The 27,740-nt window shown below is 38.5% G+C and overlaps 1 protein-coding gene across 2 annotated transcripts in view; it reads left to right on the top strand.

Moving 5' to 3' along the window:
* The window catches only part of RELN (reelin), a 498,553-nt gene that overhangs the window by 206,420 nt on the left and 264,393 nt on the right, over positions 1-27,740 (top strand). For both annotated transcript variants that reach the window (XR_012014160.1, XM_072791484.1), the window contains exons 4-6: positions 820-890; positions 19,306-19,338; positions 22,220-22,298. Coding sequence is in view for 1 of the 2 variants with exons in the window: in XM_072791484.1 (XP_072647585.1) it covers positions 820-890; positions 19,306-19,338; positions 22,220-22,298 (183 nt within the window). In the remaining variant the exon portion in view is untranslated. The remainder of the gene's footprint in view (positions 1-819; positions 891-19,305; positions 19,339-22,219; positions 22,299-27,740) is intronic.

Here is a 27,740-nt window from a genome sequence, read left to right as displayed (position 1 = left end):
GGCTTCTTTCCTAAAATCAATTTTCTTGAGGCATGATTTTCTGTTTTAAATTTGCTCAAACAATGTATTTTGTGCCAGAAAAGCTCTTTTTAAGGAAAAATATTTCAAATATAAGTCATAAATAAGTCTCCCTTTAATAAGACAATTCCCATTATAGCCATTGAATAACACATCTGCTGCAAGGGTGCTATTTTTTTTTTTACCAATAAATGTGCACAGCTCTGATTAGAAGAAGTAAAAGATGCACATCTTCTTCAAATGTGAGTTAGACCCTGTAGGGAGAAAAGGTGTATTTTATTATGGCAGATTTTGTAATTATGAAAGCTCTGAATAGCCCTATTTAAAAAAATACTTTAGGAAAAATGTAATTCTCTGTCTAAACGTTCTATGTGTTATGGTGAAATGTTGATTTTAGAAAAAAGTACATTTGGAGCATCTTTCTCCAGTGCTAATATCGTTATTGCTTCACAAAACATTTTATATCAGTTTCTTGAGGAAGAAATTTTAATAGGCACCCTTTCTATCCTTTTTTTCTATCCAGGATTTGCTCACATCTGCTGTTTTTGGAATAAGCCCACAAATGTTACAATATCTTTACAAAGGAAAACCAGAAGATAATTCTCAACTCAGAGCCCTTGGTTTAAGCCTTGACTCTTGTTCATTTGTATCACTGTTCAAATGCCCTCATTTTTTTTTTAAAGATTGTATCTATACAAATAACATTTTAAAATAAGTTTTTTTCAAAAATTTTTAAAAATACTTGAAATTATCACCATACTTATTACAAGATTTAGGTTAACCTTTCCTATTCATTTTCAGGGCTACGGCGACACACAGGGGCCAGATTATTTTCAAAGATGCGTTAGCCCAGCAGTTGTGTGAACAAGGAGGTAAGAAACAACTCTGACTCCTCTATGTTAGTTGTATCAAAATTATTCATGGTGGCCTGATGTTCCATGTACTGAGTAACTATTTCATCACTGTTACTTTATCACGATGCTTTAAAAATGGAATTATTGATCCCTTTATATCCCTAAAAATTACATACTTAATAATTATTGCTAAAGATCTGTAGACTTCTGAAAATACTAAGTGTGAGTAAAACAAACCAAGAAAAAATTTATCTACTTTTCCCATTTTTTCTCTAATTACATTTAGTTGGCCTAGAAATATAAATCTCAGTAGTTTTAGACTTCTACAAAAAACATATCTGCTTAATTTACCACTTAAATTTCTTACCAACTTCATTGAAAATGTTTCTATTTTTTTTAAACATGATCTTCTGTACAGTATTTATATTCTTGTTTCAACTGTGTGGGCCATTAATTTCAGATTCGTATGTAGATACTGTATCATTTTAGATACATTAACTGGACATTAAGGAGTCACATTAAATGACTTACATTTTGTGAGTGCCTTATTAACACCCTGACTTTTACTTGTACCAGATGCATATATGCACATGTACACACATATGCACACACAATGAAAGGGTGGAAAACAGTATCAATGCCCCCACACAAATTTGTTCACTCTATTTCTTGACTTTCCACCTGACTTCATTGTAGCACCTACCACTTACTGTAGAATTTTCCTATGAAAAGAAATGAATACTACCCATCAGAGACTGAGCTTCTCAAGCATAGAACTATACTGTTAGAACTCTTTGGTTCCCTAGAACTTGGCATATTACCATTAAAAAACATGACAATAAAAAAAATGGCCATAGATTGACTACAAGGTTTTCTCAGCCATACATCTATTCACTGATTTAAGCATTTGACAGTGAATACATTTGAAGATAGTCTTTGTTAATGTCATGCCATTTTCACCATCAACATAGGCATATCAATTTTTGTTTACACAATGATATTTTGGGGAAATTTGTTAACTTAAGAATTACATTTTTGAACTTAAAGGAAATTTCCACTAGTTATATTTTTGCTAATGGGCTTAGGAAAGAAATGAGGAGAAGTTATATGAGTTATATGAGTTTTTGCCATTTTCACCATCAACATAGGCATATCAATTTTTGTTTACACAATGATATTTTGGGGAAATTTGTTAACTTAAGAATTACATTTTTGAACTTAAAGGAAATTTCCACTAGTTATATTTTTCCTAATGGGCTTAGGAAAGAAATGAGGAGAAGTTATATGAGTTTTTGAAAGGCCTAAGAAAATACTATTTATTATTTGTAGTAATATATAAATCCTCAATATGGCTTTATCTAACTAATGTGATACTTGATGATTATTACTGGCAAACTTCTGTGCATATATATATATATATATATATATATATATCTTGATTCAGAAAAGTCCATTCTGATTATAGCTTCAAATATATTTTCAGTGTTCTTGGGTTGAGCAGAATTTTACAGTGACTTTTGTAGATGCAAAAATGTCTAGTAAGCTCAAGAAATCTATCACAATGTAAGTCTTTTTTCAGACCGAGAGTGTTCCACAATACTGAAAATATAGAACACTATGGAACATAGTGAACATTAATATCCTGAAAAATACATGGTGTCAGAAAAAGATATGTCCAATTTTATTAACATTTAACATTGTTCTAAAAGCTGATCTCTTTTAAGGATTGGATTTTTTAGTCTTTTCTATTGTAAATGAATTGTTGGAATTGGCTTCATTTAAAATGAAAAGAAAAAGCCAAGAAAACCAGTGGGAAAAAAATTCCCAACCAATGGGTTAAAAAAAAAGAAGCCTTATATAGTCAGATTGCACACAAATATGATTTACACAATGGTAGATGTGGATGTTATTAAAAATGCTATTCAGCCCAGGACCAAAGGAAAACATTGAGCTTTCAACAGCTCCTAATCAATTGAAATCATATCAATCCATCCAAGATAGGGTGGAAAAAATACTAAAGAGTGATGGCTTCCTGCTGTCAGGAATAATAAGGGAAATAATTGGTGCTATAAACCATATATCTATTTTGGACCTATCCACTTTTAATTAAAACATTAATTATCCCCTTAAATAAAATAACATAAATTTAATATGTTATAATTTCTTATACATTGGATAGTGAATATTTAATGTATTTATAAGAGAAGAAAATGACAGTCACTATATGCCAAAGCATAGTGTCTCTCAATTACAACATAGTCAGTAGGTTTGTTGATTTTTATTAAACAATTTAAACAAAGCAAATTTTGCTTTGTGGGCTTGAGGACAGCTATTTTTATAAGACTGTATTGGTGGCTAAGCATATTGAAAAAGTAAAAGGGTTAGAAAACATACTAGTCCTAGTCTGTCATCTCAGTCCTTTTCCTTAAAAGACATCCATTGAAGGATTTTATTTTGCAAACATGTATCTAACACCTACAAAATCCTCTCTTAGCTCAAGTGCTAAATATGGCTATACATGTAAAGAAAGACCCTTGTCCTGTTCTCCAGGGCTGGGGCGTAAATGGCAGACCAGCTACCTTTGCCTGGGGGCTTTAGGAAAGGCTCCCCAGGGAGCAAGTCCTGAGGGGTTAGCAGCAGCTTAAGAAAAAAGGAGAGGAATTTCCATCTGTCTCCTTCCCATTTCTACTGACCCACCTTCGATCAGACCCTATCATCTCCCTTGGGCTTTGCTTAATAGCCTCCTCTTGGGATTCCTTGCTCCCGCTTTCCCAGCACCCTAAGCAGGACTGCTATAATGAGCTTTCTAAAATTGAAACATGATTCTATGAAAACATGATCTATCATGTCCCTGCTTAAAACCCTTCAATATCTCACTTGGAGGTAATAGTTCATCTTCCAGGTAAAAATCTCTACTGCTTTTCACAGCATACAAAGAAAATCCCTTACAACGTGGCTTCAATTTGCTTCCCCCATCTTACTTCTTTTCTTTGCTTTTGTTTTGTTTTGTTTTAGTTTTTTTTAGATTTTATGCATTGGGACAGCTAGGTGGCTCAGTGATTGAGTGTCTGCGTTTGGCTCAGGGCGTGATTCTGAGATCCCAGAGGAGCCTGCTTCTCCTTCTGCTTATGCCTCTGCCTCTCACTGTGTGTCTCTCATGAATAAATAAATAAAATCTTAAAAAAAAAAAAAAGATTTTATGTATACATTTGAGAGAGAGAGAGAGGGAGGGAAAGGGAGAGAGAATCTGAAGCAGACTCCATGCTGAGCACAGAGCCCAACTTGGGGCTTGATCCAACCACTGTGAACTCATGACCTGAGCCCAAACCAAGAATTGGACACTTAACTGACTGAGCCACCCAGGAACCCCTCCCCACCTCATTTCTTGTCATCCTCTCATTTATACCTTAAAATTCCCAGAAAGCACCTTACTCCATCACCTTGTATTATTTACACACTCCCCCATTTTCTTGGGCTGGACTACCTTTATATGTCTTGTGTGGCTCACTCAGGCTTTCAGACCCTGCTTAAGTATTGCCTCCTCCTGAGGAAAAAACTCTCTGATCTTCCTCAAGCTCCTCATCAAGCTGGTCTTGGCGACTCTCCTACGTGGTAACATACTCCCTAGGCATACCTCTCAAGGCACAATAATAATACAAATGGAAACACTGTCAGTGCTGTTATATGCCAGACTCCACTCTACCCATTCTGCAAACGTGACTTCATTTCATCTTTACAGCAACTCTCTGAAGAAGGAACGATTATTACCTCCACTTTAAAGATGATGAAACGAAGACACAGTGAGAACAACTTGCTTAAGGTCACACAGCTAGAAATTGGCAGAGCTGGGCCGGGAGCTCAGGCACTTTGGCCAGTAGCCCATGGCATTAACCATCACATTACACCACCTTTCAAATGAAGCACTTCCTTCAGCATGTGTTCATTTTACTTGACAACCATATATTGCATATTTTAATAAAAAAATTATCACAGGTGCCTTGTCTGCCATTAGATACAGGCTCCTTGAGGACAGGGACTGTGCTTTTTATTACCGAATCACTAAGGCCTCACACAATGTCTGCATGCAGCCAGTAAATGTGTATTGAATGAATGAAACTAGCCTGATAGATGTGGGAAAGAGGAAGCTACCCAGCAGGTCCTTATAGCTAAGCTGGGAAGATAAGTGGAGCAGGTTGTAAGGGCCCTCCATTTGCTCGGGAGTTCCAACATTGTTCTGGGATTGGGGGTGGAGTGGGTTGCAGGGGCTAGGAGTTGGAGGAAGCTAAACACAGTAGTAGGATGCTGTATCGCCGAGGTGAGAGCTAAATTTTAAGCTGAATGAAAATTGGGTCTTGGCGACTAGAAGAAGAAGGGGACATGGTAGAGATACTTCAGAGAAGATGTGATCATATAGGAAGTGAGGGCAGGAAGAGGGTCCAGGGTGATTCTGTGTTTTCTGGCCTGGGGGACTTGATGGCCAGTGATGCCTGGGACCAAGAGAAGAAATGAAGAAACATTAGAGGTGTTTGGAAGAGAACAGAACAAATTGGACTTCAACACATTGTCCCTGAGGAAGTTGCTTCCATCCCTGCAGGGCCTTCCACCAGCCTGCTGGGAAGGAGGGCAGATCTGAGAATCCTCAGGATATTGGTGCTGAGGAGAGAATGTGCTCATCCAGGAGATCCTCGGGAGAGGGGAGGAAGGGCCCCAGTGTGGAAGGCTAGTGATGGCTCAGAAGCAGGAAGAAAAAGGGATTCTGGAGAAAGGGCCAGCTTGGGAGACTGGGAGACTCAAAGAAGACATTTCATCATGGGGGTGGTGTTCAGCAGGGACAAAAACTTCTGAGAGAAGAGAGGATGAAGTATGAGAAAAAGCTTTAAGATTTTGCAGTTAGAAGGTCATTGGTGATTTTATTATAAATGAGGTTGGTTTCAGGAGAGGCCAGACCACCTGAAGCTGCCTTGTAGTTTGGAAAGCTCTTGCCCAGACTTTGGAGACAGACAGTCAAGGGAAGGAAGATTACTGTGAGTTGAGAAGTAAATGTGAGGCAATGTTTAAAGTTGAGGGTTTGAAAAAAATCAAAGATTTAAGGGAAGGAGAGAGAGAGAGAGAGAGGATGACCAGAGGGGAAAACAGACTCAAGGGAAGGGTGGGGACTCTCTCTTTCCCTCCTACACCCCCTGATAGACACAGAGCATATTTATAAGCATCCAGTGTCTTGCAGCCAAAGACCACTGGGAGCACCCTCATAGTTGATGGGTTGGGTGTAATGTTTGTTTCAGTATGGAGAAGGCACGCCATGGAACCATGGGACATCTCAATGAGAGGATGTTACAAAGGATTATGATATTTGGGCCTGTATTTCCTGATTTTGGCTAAGGTTTGTAGAAGTAGGGCTTTGCTCTGTATTGGATGCTGTAACCAGTAATTCTGGTTAGAGATCTCAAAAAATCCTATCTATAGGGGAGGAAGACTGGAGTGAAGGTTAAGCTATGACTGTAAAAAGACAACATAGCCACGACTATTAGCGAGGAGAAGGGAATGCTTGGTGTACTGTGTGTGGGACAGTATTCTGGTTGTGTCTGTGTTTAGGCATGATTATGAAATGGTCCTGTGTCAGTCTTGACCCATCACAATCCCAGACAGAGCACCTTTGTCTGCAGATGATGTTCTGTGAAATCATTTCCGTTCATTGGAAGAACAGCAAAGCCCATCTATGAGTGCCAGGCCAGCTTCCAGATGCCAGGGGTTACTTTTCCTTTCTTGAGGCTAAGGAGAGAGTGGTGGTCGACAGTCATTTACTTTTGGATTTAGGCTTTATGAAGGCTTTGGAATCATAGAGAAGTAGGTCTCTGGATCTAAGCTCTGTGTAACCTTACTTTCAGAGTCTGGATACAAAGTACAGGCTCAGTTAATGATAAAGGGGAAGGATCTTGTTGGAGAAGAGTTTTATTCATAGTCAGCTAATGCAAAATAAAAAGCCTGAGTAAGTAGATCAATGTGGTGAGATTGTGGATGTTTAATTTTTTTAAAACTTATCTGTATTTTTAAAAATTTTTACAGTAAATTTCTGTCATTTAGGTTGTAAAGGAATAAAAAAAGTTCCCCCCCCCACACACACACAATAACAAATATAGGATTATACTTACGAAGCAGAAGGGACAACTCTGTTGAGGTAAATGGACTTCAAGAATTGCAGTAAGATTCTAAATGATAACTCCCACGCCTCTTTCTTTGGGATGACTTGCCTGACTTTCTTTTTTTTAAAAAAAGATTTATTTTTATTTATTTATGATAGACATAGAGAGAGAGAGAGACAGGCAGAGGGAGAAGCAGGCTCCATGCCAGGAGCCCGACGCAGGACTCGATCCCGGGACTCCAGGATCACGCCCTGGGCCAAAGGCAGGCGCGAAACCTCCAAGCCACCCAGGGATCCCTTGCCTGACTTTCTTAACATGATTGGTCTGCGTTTTAATTCTTTAACTGCTCATGTCCTCCAACTGAAAGCTTCATGAAGGCAGGAACCATGACTTAATTTTTTGTTTCTCTGAATACCTAACAATACTTGGCATAAAAGCAGATGCTCTATAAATGTTTGCTGATTGATCACCTTAAACACTTTGCAATTGAAAAATCACTGCCCTTCCTGAAAGATCTTTTTTTTTTTTTAATTTTTCAAGATTCTATTTACTTATTCATGAGAGGCACAAAGAGAGAGGCAGGGACATAGGCAGAGGGAGAAGCAGGCTCTGTGGGGGCCCTGATGCGGGACTCGATCCTAGGACCCCAGCATCATGCCCTGAGCTGAAGGCACATGCTTAACCACTGAGCTACCCAGGTGCCTCCTGAGAGATCTTCTTTAACCCTGACCTCATGCTATGGAACACCATAGGTCAGCATGGCTGTAAAAGAATGCTATATCACAAAGGAATGTCCTTTACACTGACCTCAGTTTAAAAAATGTATGAATAACCATTTTAAGAAATCAGAAAATTATTCACAGATTTTCATCTACACACTGATGGGTCCCCTCAGTGCTGTTGGAACACACACCAAGTTCAGGGATTTCAGGTTTTGAACTTGAATCCTGAGGCCCTAAGTAATTGTAAACACATCTCTTGCTGACATGTCATAGTACTTTTGAGGAACCAGAGGTTTCTCATTTCCAGTCTGGGTTAGGGGTGGAGAAGTGCTAGGTTGTATACTCCCAGTTGTTTTGAAAGTGGAAGCTGTTTAGATTGATTCCCAGCAGTAGACGATAAAGAAGTGAATTCATTCAATATTCATATTCAGTACTCAGCAAAGATTTTTGAGTGCCTACCATGGGCCCTGCACTGTTCCAGGCTAGATCTCAGGATATATCAGTGAACAGAACAGCGATCCCTGCTCCCCTGGAGCCTATATTACAGTGGAGAGGAAAGAAATGACAGATATGAGATATAATAAGTGATTAAATGTGATACATGTTAGGAGGTGGCAAATGCTATCGGAAAAACCAAAAACTAAAAATTGAGCAGGGTAAGATTACACAGTTGGGTGGAAGGAGAAGAGGCAGACGGCAATTTTAAATAGATGGCAACTAAGTCAGGTGATTCTCACTGAGGAGGTGACATCAGAGCAAAGACCAAGAAGGAGGTAAGGCAGTTAGCCATGCGACCATCTGGGGGATTGTCCAAAATGTCACTAAGTGATTTTATCTTATTTTTTCAAGATTGATTTATTTGTTTGTGGGGGTGGTGGGAAGGGCAGAGAAAGAATCCTCAAGCCGACTCCCCACTGAGTGTAGAGCCTGATGCAGAGCTCGATCCCACAACCTGGGATCATGACCTGAGCTGAAACCAAGAGTTGGCCATTTAACTAACTGAGCCATCCATGTACCCTGCCACTAAGTGATTTTAAAGACAAATGTGGTAATGTTTTGTGAACCACTGTTACAGGTGATCAGAGTAGCAGGCAATTTCAGAAGAGACTGAAAACCTGAAAAGAACTAGGATAAGTCAGGCTTTTACAGGAGTTACTATCGAACAATATAGAAAGGTCTGCAGACCAAAGTCAGATCCCTCAGAATCACCTATAAGAAGCCTGTTGAAAATGTTGAGGTAAGTGTGGTTAGCGAATGTATAGACTGGGAATGAGGACATATTTGAATTTATGCCTGATCCTGGGACTGTAAGTTCCTCATCTGTAGATTAGCAACAAAGCCAAGAGAGTTAACTTGTCAAAATATACACTACTCATAAATGGCGGGACTAGAATCCAAATCTCAGGGCTCACTGCCAAATCAATGTTGGTTCCATTATACAAAGTAGATTCTTAAATTTTAAAAAGTAGACATTAAAAAGGAACCCCCAACTTCACTAAAAAAGAATCATCGCCACTGCAATGCCCTGAACACCTAGGAGAGAATACACACTTCTGAAGCCCCTGTAAGACAGAAGTGGCAAATGTGAAGCTGATGTGAGTGTTACCAGCATGGCTGCTGCTGGTCCAGCAGCGCGCCCACGTCCTGGTGGGGGCAGGGCAGGGGGAATAATGGCGCGTGTGTTTATTCAGTGGCCTGTGAGCTTCTTGGCATGCCCCCTTCACACACATACATTGATTATTTAGCAAGGCCAGATGGCAGGCTGAACGGCCGACAGCAGTCATGCCCTGTAGTGGCCCCAAAGGGTGCATGCCATTTATAAACCATGCTGGAATTCTCTGTTGTTGGGCTGATGGAAGTGGATATAACCAAAGGCAAATGTTTTATGTCAGGGGAGAGGGATCAGGCTCATAGTTAGGAGCCAAAAACCTTGGCTGCTTTCTGCCATGCTCAGCAGTTGTTCTGCTGTTCATCACTCTGAGAGCGGAGAGCGGTAGACAGTGTGGCTGTACCCTCTAGGGGCTGCTGGACCACGGGCTAGGCAGTGTATTTACTGCATTCAGATCCCAAACTCTGGAATTTTTAAATTCTTTGTAATAAGGACTGGTGAACGTTTGTTTAAACTGTGAGATGGAGGGAGATAAAAAGTTCAGTAAGCAAGGGAAGAAGGGCTTTAACCTACCTAGATATTTTTCAGCACGTTAAGAATACTTTTTAAGGTGATGGATATGGTAATTAGCTTGATAGTGGTGATTATTTCACAATGTATACATACATCAAAACATCGAGTTATATCCCTTAAATACATACAATTTTTATTTGTCAATTATACCTGAATAAAGCTGAAAAAGAATATCTTCTATACCCAAACACCGTATAATTTTACATCAGACCTTCCAAAATTGGGGATCTGTGGGTGGCTCAGCGGTTTAGCACCTACCTTCAGCCCAGGGTGTGATCCCAGGGTCCCGGGATAGAGTCCCCCATGGGGCTTCCTGCGAGGAGCCTGCTTCTCCCTCTGCCTGTGTCTCTGCCTCTCTCTTTCTGTGTCTCTCATGTATAAATAAATAAAATCTTAAAAAAAAAAGACCTTCCAAAATCTTCCCTTGCCTATTCTTTTTTTTACTCAGTAACTTAGATGGCTAAATGTTTTTCCAGTACCCTGAAATTCAAATTTTTTAGATTAATTCACACGGCACAAGTCAGAATCAACTAATAGAATTGGGTTTTACCATATTTACTTTAATGGTTAAAGTGAAAAATAATGATGCGTTCCATTTGAATTTGCCCAGTGTTAAAATTTTTGCTTTTCAAATACATCTGTTTTCCCCATGGCTATTCTGGAGCTTACATTTCAGTTTAGCGGTTCCAGCTCTGTGTTCCTAACATCCCTATCCTTGTAATTTACAAACGAAGAGAGTTGAATTAGGAGACTTTGGTAAAACCATCTAGGAACCCTTAATCTTGCTTCAAGGTCTCACCACCTGCTATAGCCTTCCTACAGCTGTGGCAGGCAAAAAATGTTCCTAAGTGATCCTGAGGACAGATGAGAGTTAAAGAAACAAGGACGAAGAGCTGACTCATGGGGCCATAGTAAAATTTCTTGCTACTGGCTCAAGGTGGGTCTGACTACTTTTTTAATTTCCTAAAGAATGGTGTTTTGAACTGGGGCTATTTATCCCAAGGTGATTGAACCTAGATTTAAACAGCCTTCTTTTCCGTTCTCAGGGTTATATACATTCCCACTTGACAGCTTTATCTAGTCCAAAGTCAAAACACTAAGATTTATGCCTGAGAAGAATTTGACATTGAGTTCTTTTGGATCCAGAGAAGTACACTTTCTACTCAAGTTGCTATATAATCTGCTAGATTCTCCTATATTTTGAAGGACAAAAAGCCTAGGTTTGGGATCTTTATAATGAATCACTCAGGGGAGGGGAGCAAAGTGTATGGAACACACCTTAAATTATAATTTTATTTTGGATTGCAAAATATTATTTCATGCGACCTATTAATCCAACTGTATTTTTAAATTCAGAGATTCAGTTGTTTAATGTAATAAATAATACAGATTTTCATAATCATGTTTTCAAGAGTTGGAATTCATTATTATTAATTAACACATATTATGCTGCATCCCGTGCCATTCCCAAGAGCCTGGCACAATACTCTGTGCCCGAAGAAACATGGTCAAGTCGTGAGGATTAAATGCAACAACGATGTGCATAGGATGGTAGCTAGCACATAAATACTCTCTGAATGTTAACTATCATTATCATTACTAGGCATTTACATTTTGATGTCATTTAGGTACCTTGAACTCCACATATTCTAGACTGAACTTGACTTTTCCCCACATCGGGATCCCTTTCTTGCAGTTCTGGGTAGTGATTTAATCAACCCAATCAGAGACCCGGGTAACATTCCTTTCCTCATTCCTTTCTTTCATCCAGGTCTGTATCCAATGTGTCTAAGACTAATTTATTGTATATTCTTAGTATCTCCTAATCCTTTTCTTTTTTTACATATCCATTTCTTTAGTTCAGGTCTTCCACACATGTATCAAAATGTTCTTCAACACAAACATCATTTGTTGTTTTTTTTTTTTTTTTACTCCCAGCCTCAAACTCTGAAAATGCCTCCATTTGTGCCACTTACCCCAGCTTTCAAAGGCCCCCTGACTCTACCCATCCCTCCAGCCTCATCTCTGCATTCTGGCTCTCTCCCACTGCCCCCCCGCCTCGCCTAACACGTCACTCTCTGGCTCAACTGCAGTGAGCACTGACTTACTTCATCAGACATGCCGTCCTGTCGCCTGTCTCTGTGGCTTAAACATGCTGCTTCCTTTTCCTGCCGACTCTTCACCCTTCTCATCACCTCCTCCACCTCACTGATGAAATTGCCCTCATCCGAAAGATCCAGCTCAAGCCTCTTCTCCTCCATCATCTTTATTTTTATCATTATTCCACCTGCTACTTACTAACCAAATTTAGTTCACTGTATTGCATTGTTAGGTGTTAACTTCTACACGTATTTTCTACTGTACTGTAAACCCCTTGATCCAGGAGAGACCGGATCATTTTTATATCCTCAGAAGCTGGCACAGCATCCGGGCACTCAGTTATTGGCTGAGGGAATGAATGAACCACACAGAGCAGATATACCTTTCCAAAATTGTCTAACCACTATTATTTCTTCACTGGCCAGTCAGTCTGCACTTCCTGCGCCCTAGAATCATTTTTATAATCATACTTAGGCATTGGACACTCCTTCCACATTGATGGACTTTGTTAGGAGCAGCTCTATAAAACTCACAGTTGGATGGATGTTTTTTCAAATGATGTTCTTCATGTTACTCAGTGTCTTCATTCTAAGAAAACACAGGAGAGACGGCTCTCAAGTCTCTGTACCCAAAATGCCTCCCTTGTCCTGAGCAATGTGTTTTCTTTTCATGTTACAAACTCTTCAATTTCCGTAACTTTATGGCTTCTGTCACTTTATAGTAGGACCCAACTCAAGACGTCAGAGCATGCATCTTACTCATGTCAACTGGATGTAGTTTTATTCTGACCCTCATTTATCATCATCTCTGTGTTTTCCGCTTTATTAACTTGTTTGATTGTCTGCCCTTTTTGGTTTGGCTTTTTTGTAGTTTCCGTTTTGGGGTGTTGTTTTTTTTTTCCTTTTTGATAAGCTGCCTTTATTTTAGAACAAGGTGAATTGTACAGTGTATCCTTAGGCTTATAAAGGTGAGTCAGAAGTAAGATAACATGAAGATTATAACAGAGGTTCCAGTGACCAACACGGGAGGGAACAGAGAACATTAGAATTTCCTAACAGCAATGTCTTGCTGGTATTATTAGTGTCCAATAATTGATGTCTTGTGTTATCGTTGCCCAATAAACTAACATTTTTGAAGCAACTATGTGCCAATTGTTGTTACTAGGCAGGGGATGCAGAGATACACGAGTTAGAGTCTCTAGCCATGGGAACTCACAGTCTGAGCAGCCCTCATTTCCACTCCAGCTTTTAGGATTGTGGCTGAGATAGAGAGGGATTGATTATCTTTTCCCCAAATGGACCCCTTCCCCAGCCCATAGGAAGTTAACTCTAATTAGAGTATGAAGCTTCTATGGCAAGATTTATCAAACTATGACTTAAATGGTTAGAAGTACATTTCTTCATCATAAATCAGTCTGGAGGTGGCTTTGTGCTGTGGTGTCCAGCACATAGTTTCCATACCGAGGGGCCAAGCTGGCTGCTGCAGGTTCTAGCAGCAGGAAGGGTAAAGGACCAGAGAAGCATGGCCATTCCTTTAAAGGGCATGATCCAGCCCTAAATGTGTCCCAGGTCACTTCTGCTCACTCCCTCTAAGCAGAGATTAATTTCTTCTTCACAAGAAGCTGCAGGGGACAGTGTGAACTATGCCTCTAACTGGGTGGCCACTCAGTTAAAATAAAGGAAAGGAGAACAGATATTGGCAGATGTCTAGCCAAGTTTTGTTCACATTAGCAACAAGGCTGCTTCCTCTGAGTAGTAGTGTGGTATTGGTATTGTAGTAGTTGTTATCAATTATATAATGATGGTGATGATCCTAATGATTTTTCTTTCTACCTCTGATTGTTATCTAAAAATCATATGTGCTCAGGCCACAGGTCAATTTTCAGCTATACTTCTCCTCTGCCCCAACTATGAACCTCATCTCCTCAAGTTCTCAGAGGTCTAAGATGTTTTAAAAGATCATTACACAATGATTTGGGAAAACAAACAAACAAAAAAACCAACAATTCAGATAGTAGATTGTTTTGTTTTCTGATTTTTTTTCACTTAAAACTTTAATTCATATCTTCGGCAAGGTCTTGAAAAATGTATGGTTATCTCCCCCAGAAAATACCAGAAAAGTTCAGGGCATGAGCAGAGCAAGACAAGGAGTCACAAGTGTTACTACTTAAGATCCCATTATTGACAGTTCCTAGTAGAATTAATCTTAACCGGCAGATTTCTCTGTTCCCCCATCTGCAGATTATAAAGATATATTTTAGTTTTGCTCCTATTCCATTTATTTTAGAATATGACAGATGATAAGTTGTTATGAGACACAAATCAAATTGAGATGGGAATGGGGGGAAGGGAGGAGAAAAACACCTCCTAATATTGCTGGTTCTGTGTATAATTTAGCTGTCTTTAAATATTAAGGAATCTTTTATACTGATCATAAGTATATTCCAGAACACAGAGAGAACTATTTTCACTCTGAATTTATAACATTTTTGGAAGCTTAATTATCATACTTGAAGGTCAAATGGTTCTTTATTGCAATAAAATACAAAAGTAATAAAGAAATTATTCCTGGGGAGATGAAAGTCTAGGTTCATAGCTCATTAAATGGTAACTTCACAGACCGTGTCTAATTTGTCATATTTAGCTTTGGAAATTTCATACATTTGAATTTCAAATTAGGTGAAGAGATACCTGAGGCAAAACTACCTAGGGCCTTTGAATTCTAAAATGATCCAGGAGATATAGTCCCCATAACATAATACCTTTATTTGCAAGAAGTGCCTGTCATCATATATATATTGCTTGCCAGACTCAAAGGCTTTTTCTTAAGTAATCAGTAATATTCACACAAAGCTCATCAACCACTCCCTCAATTTGTTTTTAGACAACCCTCAGCATATTGAAATCTCCATCCTTTGTATTATTTGTTGAAAAAAAATGGGCAGAAATACATTTTGGAGTAACATGATTACTTAAAAGTTTCCTTCCAAAATAGATGAGTTGAAGGATGAAGACTTTTGTCCAAAGAACAACCTTTGGGGAAGTTAAACATGACCTCATTCTTTCTAATGTGCCTCTTCTAGGCTGATGTGATCTCATGAGATGCTGGTGGGTTCAGCTTTTGAAAAAGCGTAAACACAGAAATACTTTCTTAAGAAACGAAGCTTCTTTACCTTCAGCATGTAATTTGTCTCTTGGACAAATTGAATTGATGATAGGAAGAATTTCTGCCCCCTTTTGATATTGAGAAACCATATCTTGATCCATTGTTTATGATATTTACTTGAAAACACCCAAGGATTTGGGACACCTGGGTGGCTCAGTGGTTGAGCATCTGCCTTTGGCTCAGGTTGTGATCCGGAGTCCTGGGATCGAGTCCCACATCAGGCTCCCCAGAGGGAGCCTGCTTCTCCCTCTGCCTGTGTCTCTCATGAATAAATAAATAATCTTAAAAAAAAAAAAACAAGATTTAAACAAAGGGAATGTGATTAAGAAAAACATGACTGTGTGGTCCAAGATCCAAATGAAATCATAGATGCTAATATGAAAATAGAGGTGTTTGCTGCCTTTTAAGTTTATCGAAGCATTCTGATCTTCCATTTCCATCAGCAAAACTCAGCTGTGTCTCTTTTACTAGTGTCATAAGACAAATTATTACAGTCTGTGGGCTGCTCTAATTAATTGGAGGTAACAGAGAGAATGTATTTAGCAAATGGAAGGTAATATTCACATTACCTATGCCAAGCAATGGACAGATATGTAACATCAGTTGTGTTTAAATGTTTGGAAAGGGATTGATAAGTAGTTATTTTCATAATATGGTGAAGGTCGGACTAATTCACTATGAGTAGAAAATAATGAGCTATTAAAAATCTTTTCCCCCTTCCCAATGAAGATACTTCTTAGGAGAGAACCTGTCACTCTAGAACCAACACTAACACACAGATGTGTGAACATATATAGACAAGTGATTTTTTTAATTTACTCAACAAAATATTAGTATATATTTTCTTCTACTTTGTTTTAAACAAATCAAGAGTAAATTGTTTAAAGAGACCAAGAAGCATGTTTTTCTTTGAATATTTTGCTATAGAATTTACTTGTTTTCATGTTATGCCTGTTCAGTCTTTGAGTTATGAATTGCTCATTTTGTTGTCAATTGGGTCCCTTTACAATGTGTCACTTAATAATCACTCACCTTCACTATCCCTGGCATAATTGTTTTTATGAAGTCTGCATTACTACCGAGTTCTTGTATTCATTCAAGGCAGTTCCAGTCTTGTTCTTACAATAGCTCATGGAGATTAGTAAACCATTTCAAGAATAGCACAGCTGACTAAAAAGAAAACTCTACAAGGAATATTTTTTTCAAGCAAATTTTAAAGTACCTTCTAAAAACAGTGACTCAGGTTTCTTATATTTTCAACTATATGAACTTATCAATGAAAAAAATCCAGTATGGAGGTTCCTCACAAAATTAAAAATAGAACTACCATAGGATCCAGTAATTCCACTACTGGGTATTTGCCCAAAGAATATGAAACCACCAATTTAAAAAGATACGTGCACCCCTATGTGCAAAACTTCCAGTCTAAGAGATGTGTGATTATTTTGAATGACATCAAGTTCACTGAAACACATTCCTTTACACATTTACCGTCTGGTTAAAACCAGATAGTGTTGTCATTTTGCCTAGGATTAGTAACAAATTAGTTGATATTCAGAATTATAAGTTGGGTTTATTTATCCATTGCCAATGCTCATGGATCTCCTTGGAGTGATCCATGACCTCCAACTGCAGGATATGGTATCCCATGATCATTGTACTTTGATTCTAAAACACCATTGAAAGTTTGGCCTCTAACCATTGCACTGTTTATAACAGTTTGCAGATTGTTGGTAGAAACTTCATATTAAGCTGAATTGCCCCAATATTTATTGGAAGATAAATGATTTAATAAGTAATCACATGTTTGTATAAACTAAAGTGAACTTTTCGTATTTTTCTCAGAAGTGATTTTTTTCTGTAGTATAGGATGTACAACTAATCATTTTTGTGAATCTAGGAATATCCAAATTTGTTAACAATTTTGGGTTACAGTAGTGAGTTCTCACAGCTTAAAGTTCTGTCCAGCCTTGATGTATATAGTCTCATGCGGTTCACCACTGAAGCTAAGTCAGGACCATATCGTGAAGTGTCCCCCTCAGTGATCTCTTTGGGTACAAAACCATTCCAGCCATCTTCCTCTGTGTCTAATTCATTCCCCTTTGAAAACCAGCAGAGAACCTCTGCTAGAATTTCCTCTGAAAACCCCCATCCTCAGTGCATCCTCCCCTCTATGTACTTGGTCAGCTGTCTAATCTGGTATTCTTTTCCTGATGGAGAGATACCTGGAAAGAACTGGAATGTCTTTTACACTCCTGTTAAAGATATTTTCTATCCTGCTTTCTCCAAAGCCAAAGCCTACTTCTTTAGGAACATCTTTATTCTCTCTCAGAACAAAACTTCCAGTCTAAGCCATTTGGCAACTTTATGTGGTAGCTAGGGTTGGTCCTGAAATTTTGAGTCAAAGGAGCCGGGAAATTGGACCAAGGTGGGGGTGGTCAGGTGAGGGCAGTCTAAGGTCCTTGGAGAGGCAGAGAATCAGTAATAGACCAACAAAATGCTGATATAAAAACATTCAAGCAATCAAGAAAGATGAGTCAAAACTAGTTCCGTGGGGCAGCCCGGGTGGCTCAGCTCAGTGGTTTAGTGCCGCCTTCAGCCGAGGGCATGATCCTGAAGACCCAGGATCGAGTCCCATGTTGGGCTCCCTGCATGGAGCCTGCTTCTCCCTCTGCCTGTGTCTCTGCCTCTCTCTGTGTGTCTCTCATGAATAAATAAATAAAATCTTTAAAAAAAAAAAAAACAGTTCAGTGGCAAAAGGAGTAGGAAAGTATATATAATATATGTAGTTGAAATGTGGTACTGGACAAACACTTGGAAGGTGGACAGACTATAAAGTATGCATGTTATATTTAATAAAGGAAAGAGTAAAGCCCTTAATGCCAGATTCACATAAGTCATCCATGTTAGTAGTGTGAAGCAAAGCAGGTACTATCCAAATGGGAGCGTAATAAATAATGTTAAACTACATTATACTTCTTCAGGCTACTTATTCTAATTTTTCTGTGGTACATTTACCCCAATAAATGTGGAAAGAAGGTTAAACTTCCTACAGGCTCAGGAATTTTGTTATACTAATGATACACTATATATTGGCTAATTGAATTTAAATAAAAAAAATTTAAGAAAGAAATTTTGTTATACTACATAAAACTAGATTGATATGATCACTTACTGAGAGATGATTAAAATAAGCTTCCCAGGACTAATACTTTACTAGCTTTTGGACTGTATTTACACCATACATGTGTGAATATTTTTCAAGGTGTTTAAACCACCCAGACTATTATACTAAAGGGTTTTTTCACAAGGTTATGAATATATTGGCTTTCTTTTCAGAAGTTTGGATCTTTAATTATTCATTTTCCGAAATATCATAAAATAAATTACAACTGGGGTGCCTGGGTGGCTCAGGGGGTGAAACATCTGCCTTCAACCTAGGTAGTGATCCCAGGGTCCTGGGATCAAGCCCCACATCTGGCTCCCCACTCAGCAGGAAGTCTGCTTCTCTCTCTCTCTCTCTCAAATAAATAAATAAAACCTTAAAAAAAAAAAAAAACCAACTCAGCAGAGAAATCATCTTCTCTGGAAAACCTCTCCTGGCAACTCTCTTACTGTTCAGTCTGGAATTGGTATCCATTACCTGTCCTCTGTCTCCCCCCAGCCTCTTCCCAACACTCTGCCATAGCACTTATTACACTGAACTCTAGTTACTAGATGGTAAGCTCTTTTGAGAGCAAAGGTGATGCTTTTATCTATTTCCCTAACACCCAGAACAGCCCCTGACAGGTACTGGGTTTTGGCATATCCATTAACTATCATGTCATATTGATATTATGTGTTTCAAGGGACACCTGACTAAGCTTGTATATCATAAACAAGTATTCTGAGTGTAAGGGGTTCTACTCTTCACTTCAAGAGTAATGCATTACTTTTAAGTGTAATAACTAAAAAGAGAGGTGAATGTCTTACTTTAAGGCGTTTATTAACAATTCCTTACTCCTCTTAAAAGGTTCTAACCCTTTAATTTACTATGACCAAAGTTTTGTCATTGTATTTGATTGTTACTGGAGTTTGCTTTCATTGCTAATCAGTCATTTTTCTCTTTTTTTCTCTTGGTCCAGCTCCAACAGAAGCCACGATGCACCCACATCTAGGTAAGTGCTGAAGACCCTGATGTCACTAATCTTAGTACTAGATGTTCTTGTCACTCCTTTGGCCATGCAGGCAGATGATATAGAGGTGAGGAAACTTCCTACCCTTTCTCATTCTCATTCTCACTGATCATTTACTGAAATTGGTCTCAGGTTCAGATTATGCTTGAACATGGGACCTCACCAAGGAGGTGATCATGCTGCCCAGCTGGAGCTAATTAAGGGACTTTTGAACCTGTTAATACATTCAGCTTTGGGATCCTAGTGAGTGTGATCTTTGCATCCTGTATTGTAATGCTAAATTTTCCCCAGAGCTCCTACTCACCATAAATAGTAGATCACAGGGATAGTGGTAGGGAGCTAGATGTATAGAAGAATGGAAGTCATTTCAGATTACCTGTTCAGACTAGTACTGGTTGCAAAAAGAGAAGGAATTTGGTCATTTCTTTAAAAATTGAAATGAGGCCGTTGAAATAATCATAAGCTTTGTTTAATGGCACTATGTAAAGTTACCACCTCTCATTTTTCTTGTGCTCTTTCCATAGTGCCGTGAAAGGCAGGGTTGTGTAGTAGCTAAGAGGACAGCTTCTGGAGCCACTATCTAGGCTTTTCTCACCTTTTCCACTCACTAGCCATGTACATTGAGTAAGTTACTTAGCCTCTCTGTGCTTCAGTTTCCTCATCCGTAAAATGGAAGTAATAATAGTACCTACCTCCTAGGGTTGTTATGAGGATGAAATGAATTCCTTTTTGTAAATCATATAGTCAATGACATAACAGTATTTGGAAAGAAGTAAATATATGGGCAATGACCACTGAGACTTACCCACGCTTTTGTAAAACATTCTCTAGAAAACAAATGATCTTTAAGAGTTCAATTTTTCATTTGTGTTAGTGAAGATTTATTTTAACAGCAATTTCCTACATTACGCTATTTAATAAGAATGAAAAATAAATCATCCTGGCTGGCTGCAGCCTTTTCAGATGTCTCTCACGGTAGGACTTGCTGATGGGTCAGTGATTTGTCTCTTGGGCTTTTCCTTTCAACCTACAAACCCAATTAATTTATTTTTCTCTTTGGAAAATCTGCCTTAAGAAGCTCTACTTTTATGTAATGCTACAGCTTGGGGCTCTTCTTCTTTGGCAGACGAACGCAAGTGCTTAGAAGCATGCCTTCTGGCAGCCCAGGCAGACCGGTGACCCGCAGTGGCCCAGCCCAGTCTCGGCCAGGTTAGGTATTTGGGAGAGCTGTACCCTGTAGGCATTTCAGGCACCGCATCCAGTCGCTCAGAGGAATCATTAAATCACTCCCACGCACAGACTACATCACAGCGTTTTCTCCAGCGGAAATCCATATTCTCCTGTTGTCCTGCCTAAGGCTTCTGAGCTTGAGTGGCCATTGCTCTTAATACATGCTGATTCACTGGTTTCCCAGACTTCGTTATGTGCTTACCTGCTGGCATACCTGGCATAAAGAGAGCCAAGGTGGCTGTGGGTGGCAGTGTCACCAAAGAGAATATGGAAGTATGCTTCCCGATATTTGGAGGTGATTTTAGTTACCCAGTGAGGTGATGAATTATTTTCAAGTGAGCCAAAAAAAAAAAATCACCTTTGAAAAAAATAAAAAATGTTGGTTATTTTTTGTTAATCAGGTCCTACGATTCTAATTTTTCCAAAAAAGCATATATAAACTATTTTACATGTGAACAAAATTATATAGGCCCAGAGAATTTACATTAGCCAAAACAAACTTCCCCAAGCAAACCACAGGAATTGGATGAGAGGGTTTTTAAGCACTAAAAAATTCATTTTTTACAACTTGAGTAGAAATAATTATCATTTCTCACACCAACTTAAGAATGGGCCATGAAGTTTTTTAACTTGTCCACCTTCTATGCAGTGGAAATACTATGTGTTCTGCAGTTTATGAAAACAGTCTTTGCTCTTGGAATGCCCAAAGTTGTTCTAAAGTTTAAAAATAGCTTATGTAATATAATCTCAACTGTAATGATAAGGAATATTAAACTATGATGGCTCCTTGGATTTCTTCTTGACTTTCAACATAATTTCATTTTTACTTACTCATGTAGATCATTTCTCCAATGCAGCTTTGAGGGGGGAAAATGTTAATGATTTGCAATACATTAAATTAAAAAATGAGTGAGGTTAGAATGAGAGAAAACAGGCCAGGGCGAGAGGGAGATAGTAGGAAAGAGAAGAGGAAACAGGTTAAATACCAGCCATATTAGCCGATAGTAAACATCCAGAATGTTCTATCTCCTTCTATGCTGTAAAGTGAGTTTACACTGGGGCACCTGGGCGGCTCACTTGGTTAAGCCTCTGCCATGGGCTCAGGTCTTGATCCTGGGGTCCTGGGATTCTGGGATCAAGCCCTGCGTTGAGCTCTCTGCTCAGTGGGAGCCTGCTTCTCCCTCTCCCTCTTCCTGGTCCTCCCCTACTTAGGTGAGCTCTGTCTCTGTCAAATAAATAAATAAAAATCTTAAATAAATAAGTAAGTAGGTAGATAGATAAATACATAGTGAGTTAACACCGAATCTTTTCTGGGCCTATTGAGCTATGAGAGGCAAGTCTTGCATGACTGCTCTTTGTAGGTCTGTATTGACCTTGGCCTACATGCCTCTCTTGCCTGGCGACAACTTTGTAGGATTTCTCTTTGGGGATTCTGGTTTCCAGACTTCTGTATGTCTAAACAGCAGCACCTTTACCTCTGTCCCTTAGTAGTTTAGGGGCAAAGCAAATATAATCAACCACTCATTTAAAATTCAGTTTTAATTTATAGTTATCCTCATAAAGGCAACATGTTGACCCTTCTGTGTAACTAAATCTGTTTTATTTTTTTCTAAGTACTTTATTTTTCTTTTAGCTGAAGTACATAGCGAAAGCATTATCCTACGAGATGACTTTGACTCCTACCACCAACTAGAGTTGAATCCAAATATATGGTAAGTTACAGGAATATGCCTCATTTCAGTGTGTTTGTTTAATGCAAAAAAAAAAAAAATGATGCTGACTGCTCCCTTGGAGCAGTTACATAACATTAAATTGCTCATTAGCACTAAAAGATTGGTGAGAGTTGTGAGTTGTTCAACTAGGAAACTGGGCTTAATGTAGACTGCATAATGTCTGTTTCATGACTTCTTTAAGAGCTGAATCTAGATGCCAGCTCAAAGCCATGTGTATGGTTAGATTTTTTTTCAGTTGTACAAGTTCTTTATGTAGGAAAAAACTATGCTTTAATGTGTCTTATAATTGCATTTATGCTGAGCAAAAGAAGAGAAATGGTTTATCTGAAATGACAGATGAGGGTAGCCTGGGTGGCTCAGCGGTTTAGTGCCGCCTTCAGCCCAGGGCCTGATCCTGGAGACCCGGGATCGAGTCCCACATTGGGCTCCCTGCGAGGAGCCTGCTTCTCCCTCTGCCTGTGTCTCTCTGCCTCTCTCATGAATAAATAAATAAAATCTTAAAAAAAAAAAAAAAAGAAATGACAGATGACTTGAGTCTTACTTCCAACTAACTTCTAAGTTATTGGGCCATCTCATTATTTATACAGCAGTCTCTCCTTTGAAGGCAGCTTAGGTGCAACTCCATGGGATATTTGAGGGCAAAGAAACAATGAATCAAACTCATTTACTAAAAATTTTTTGAATACATAAAAGGATGCATGAATTTGTTGGCAATTTGTCATATTTTTGCTGACTGGAAAAATAGGTCTGTCAACCTAGAGATATAATCAATCTGTGTAATTTCAGGGAATATCTAAATGTGGATTTTGTATGATACTAAATGTTTTTGTTTTTTTTGTTTTGTTTTGTTTTGTTTTTGTTTTTGTTTTTGTTTTTGTATATACAATCAAGAGTTCAAGATAAATTTGACTCTCTAATTTAAACTTTCAAGTTGTAACCAAAATCCAAACAATGCTCAAGACTAGAAAGAAAATGAAAAATACTGATTCAAATGATTTATGCACTGCTCTGTCTATTGCAGCATTCTTTGCTGCAACGACATATGCAAGTAACCTAAATGTCTATCAATAGGTGAATGGTTAAGGAAGGGGTGTGTGTGTGTGTGTGTGTGTGTGTGTGTGATGCAATATTGCACAACCATAACAAAGGATGAGATCTGACCATTTGCAACTACCTGGATAGACCTAGAGGGTATTATGCTATAGGAAATAAGTCAGTTTGAGAACAATAAATACCATGAGATTTCACACATATGTGGAATCTAAAAAACAAAACAAATGAATAAACAAATCATAAATAAAAATCAGAATCAGTCCTATAAATACATAGAACAAACTGATGGTTGCCAGAGGGAAGGGCAGGATGGGCAAAATGGGTGGAGGGGAGTGGGAGATACAAGCTTCCAGTTATTGAATGGAAATAAACTCAGCATAGGGAATATAGTCAATGATGTAATAGCATCGTCTGGTAACAGATGATAGTGTGGTGAGCAGAATAGTACGTACACAGACGTTGAATCACTATGTTGTATGCTTGAAATTAATGTAACATTATGTGTTTTCTATACTCAAATTTAAAAATTAAAAAAAGACTAGAATTCTATCCTCAAATATCAGCATATGATACTCATTTCTATTTTTATTTCCACTGTTCAACAAATGTTAAGCAATAATCATTATATTTATACAGTAAATTAAAAAGGGATATAGTTCCTTCTCTCCAGTAGCTTATAGTTTAATAGAGGATATACTAAGAACATATTTTAAAAGCCTTATAATCCAGTATAGAAATTCTTGTATTATTCTTGTGTAATAGAGGGGTACAAATAACATGGGTACCATAGTTCCACAAAAGAAAGATGACGTTGGTGGGATTTTCGTGGAGAAAGTGGCCTTTGATCTGAATGTTGAAGATGACATATAGAGAGTGCTGGTGCTTCAATACTAGATGGGGAAAATCCTGTCTTTTCTAGAAACATCAATCTATATAGTATACAGGGAAAACAGATTGGTCAGAGTCATAAAGTCTCAAAATTTATATGCCATTTCAGAAATAATTTATCAATAAAATTTCACTTCCCTGTGAACATATCCTAAGTATAAATTTCTTAAAATAAATCGAAAATCTTTATTAAAAAAAGGCCAAAGAAACTTTCTAAGCACTGCTTGTACCCAGGAAAAGTTCTGTACTCCTCCTGACATTTGGGTTTTTTATATTCCATTAATATAGATGTTAGCAGATAATTTGTTTCTTTCAAGGCAAGTTCATTTCTGTCGAGCTAATTCATGGTCTTCAGTGAGTTTTCTTGACAGTTACAAAATGTGACTTTTATGTGGTTCAAAATCTGTTGTTTTTGAAATCAATAAAACATGATTGATTTTGCTTCACCCATTTTCATGACTGATCTGATATATGCTTTCTTGACCAAAGTTATGGATTTTGTGTCCCTTTCACTTAAGCCACACTTTTTCCCACTTAAAAAAAAAACAAAAAACAAAACTTTTGTTAACTTTAAAAAGCCACATACTTCTGTTTTCTATCAAATATACTTCAGAGTAATTTTACTTTAACTCTTAGTGCCTGACATCTCCTTCACAGAGCCCCTTTAAGATTTTTTTTTAAAAGCCCCAGTTATGAACCTCTCATCATTTCACAGGTGACTTTGTTGAGCAAAAAGGTGTCAGAGGTTCTGATTGACTCTTGAGCTCACCGCAGGCCAGCTGAGTTCCTGGAGAAAAGCAAGAAGCTTCCTTTACCGCTCTGAGCCCATTTCCTTGTCAGTAAAAGTGAGATGAATGTTGTTTTTACAACCCCGTTTTAGTCTGATGAGCCTGCAAAGGTCTGGCACCATGCATGAAGGTGTAGGTGCTCAGCACGAGATAATGCCCTCCCCCTTCTCTTCTTCTTTCTCTTTCCATACTTTTCTCTCTTTCCATCCTCTTCTTTCTGTCTCCTCCTCACCTCCCCTGCGGTTTCCCTGCAGTCTTCCCCTGTTTTCCTTCCTCTCTCTCTCCCTCTTCTCTCTCCTTCCCTTTGTGCCTTCCTTTCTTCCTCCTGTGCTGATTTGTACATTGTTCTCTTTGCTTCCTCTAAGCCTAGGTATGACCCCAAATCATTATTAGTTTAAAAATCTTCAACCAAGGGGCGCCTGGGGGGGCTCAGTCAGTTAAGCGTCTGACTTTGGCTCCGGTCATGATTTTGGGGTCCTGGGATTGAGCCCCATGTCATGCACCCTGATCAACAGGGAGACTGCTTCTCCCTTTCCCTCTATGCCGCAACCCTGCTCATGCTCTCTCTCTCTGTGTCTCTCTCTATTTCTCCAAAAATAAATAAATAAATCTTGAAAAAATCTTCAACCAGTTAATTTAAATGAGTCCTCAAGTCTTCCCTCTTGGCATTTGGATGAAAAACAGACATCAGAGTAAATATATCTGTATTATATAATATATGAAACATATGTTAGTGAAAATAAAGTAGAACTATAGAGAAGGGGAAGAGAGAGGATATGCACTGTCTCAAAATCCTTAAAAATAGGCATAAGCTCCCTAAAGTCAGAAACCAGCACCCAATAAAATCAGACATCCCAGTGAAATATTTCCAGTAAAGTAACGAAGCCCTACTTTTTTCTGGAACTCTAGAGGCAGTTTTCACTCTCCTGAAACCCGCTTTCTCGGAACACGTATTGGCATATGAGTTTTGTTCTTTATGATCTTGTCTTTGATTCTCTTCAGCCCCACAGAATTAGAAACCATCACATACAGCAGAGTGTCTGGTGTGCTGCTTTGGGCCAAATTCCCATCACTAAATACTCCACCATATAATTTGCCACAAGAGAAAAATGTCCTGCTTTTATAAGCCTGTTTCTGCCGTTGGTTTGAAAATCATCATATGCATTATTTAATTTGTAATTTTTAAGGACAAGCTGAAGGAGAAACTAAGAAACAAAAGTCATGTCCATGTAGTGAGGGAGTGGTACAGCAGTTTAAAAATTAATCACTCATAACTTATTTGCTTCCATTAACTTCATCTAATAAAATCTATTTTTTTCATTCCATTACATGTAATTTTTGATATCCAAGTTTGTTATCTCATGACCAAATTACTGTACATAAAAAACAATGAACAGAAAACAATATGACTATTATTATGAGTGAACATAACAGCCCAGTTTCTATTCCAAGTGTTTGGCTGCAGTTGGAATAGAACCAAGAAACTTTTTTTCCTGTCAATTCAATATTGAATGTCCAGTCTATCTATTTAGTTTAAATATTAGATTTCATTGAAAAATCAGTAAATGTACTTGGCAAAAAGTCCAATAATATTAAAAACTAAAGAATAAAAACAAGCCTTCCTCCCACACTACACCTATATTCCCTTCCTCCGGGGGCAACAACTGTTAACATTTCTGCCAATCCTTTCAGAAATTGTTTATGCTTACACAAGTGTGTCAGTTATAAATTCTCTCCACAAACTTGGGTATCAGAGAAATCAAGCTTTCTTTATTTTTTCATTTCACTTTTCATTTTCATTTTTAATTTAATTTCATTTTCATTTTTAATTTAATTTCATTTTTCATTTTCATTTTTAATTTCTTTTTATTGTCCCCTTTCTACCAGTGGTGAAAACTTCATTTCAGTCACCCTTGGCTAACCCTCTCCCATTTTTTCTGATGTTGTAACAAAGTTTCAGAGGACTCATTGGTGCAAAGGCAGGGGTGGTATGAGGATGTACCTCTGGTCTCTTAATCATCTGTTGCTGCAGATACCCATGGCGTCTCCCTGTCTCATCTAGTCTTTGGTGACTGGTCCACACAGACAGCCTTTGTCCTTGTCCTAACCATCCCTTCAGGGCATGGATCTGTTTTGATCCTGGCTTGAGGGCAAGGAAACTGTTCTGTGGCTCCTGGACCTGGGCCATGAGCATCTTTGCGATGCTGTGCTCTGGTTTACTATCACGCAGCTAGGGTTCTTCTACTGCTCTGAAATGCAGAGCATAGAGTCCTTCTGCTCTTTGTTCCCCAAATAGCTCTGGGGCTCTGCTAGTGAATCGGCCCTGTATTCCACCCCCACCCCCCGCCCCAGACACTTCTGATTGCCTTGTTTAAATGAGAGATGACAAGTAAAGTTACAAATGAAGAGAACAGAGTCCCTTCATGGGAATATAGTGAAGGCTCAAGCTTGTTGAGAGTGAGGTTCTCCTCTTCAACTTTGCCCTGATAATGGAACACACAAAAGTCTCCCTCTACACCACAGTGGTAACTTCATCAATTCGAATGTGCCACTGAATGCAAGGGAATGAGAGCAGTACCAACTTATCAGCACTACTGACAACTCTCCATTATCCTATCAAGTGTATTCAATACGATTGCATTACCATGGCAGAAGGGACCAGGAGTGTCTATTCATATAGAGACAATCTTCC

Source organism: Canis lupus, chromosome 21, assembly GCF_048164855.1.
Source record: "Canis lupus baileyi chromosome 21, mCanLup2.hap1, whole genome shotgun sequence".
In the NCBI taxonomy this organism is placed as follows: Eukaryota; Metazoa; Chordata; class Mammalia; order Carnivora; family Canidae; genus Canis; species Canis lupus.
Note: the sequence above shows the minus strand (reverse complement) of the source record. Positions and strands in the feature narration are given on the sequence as shown.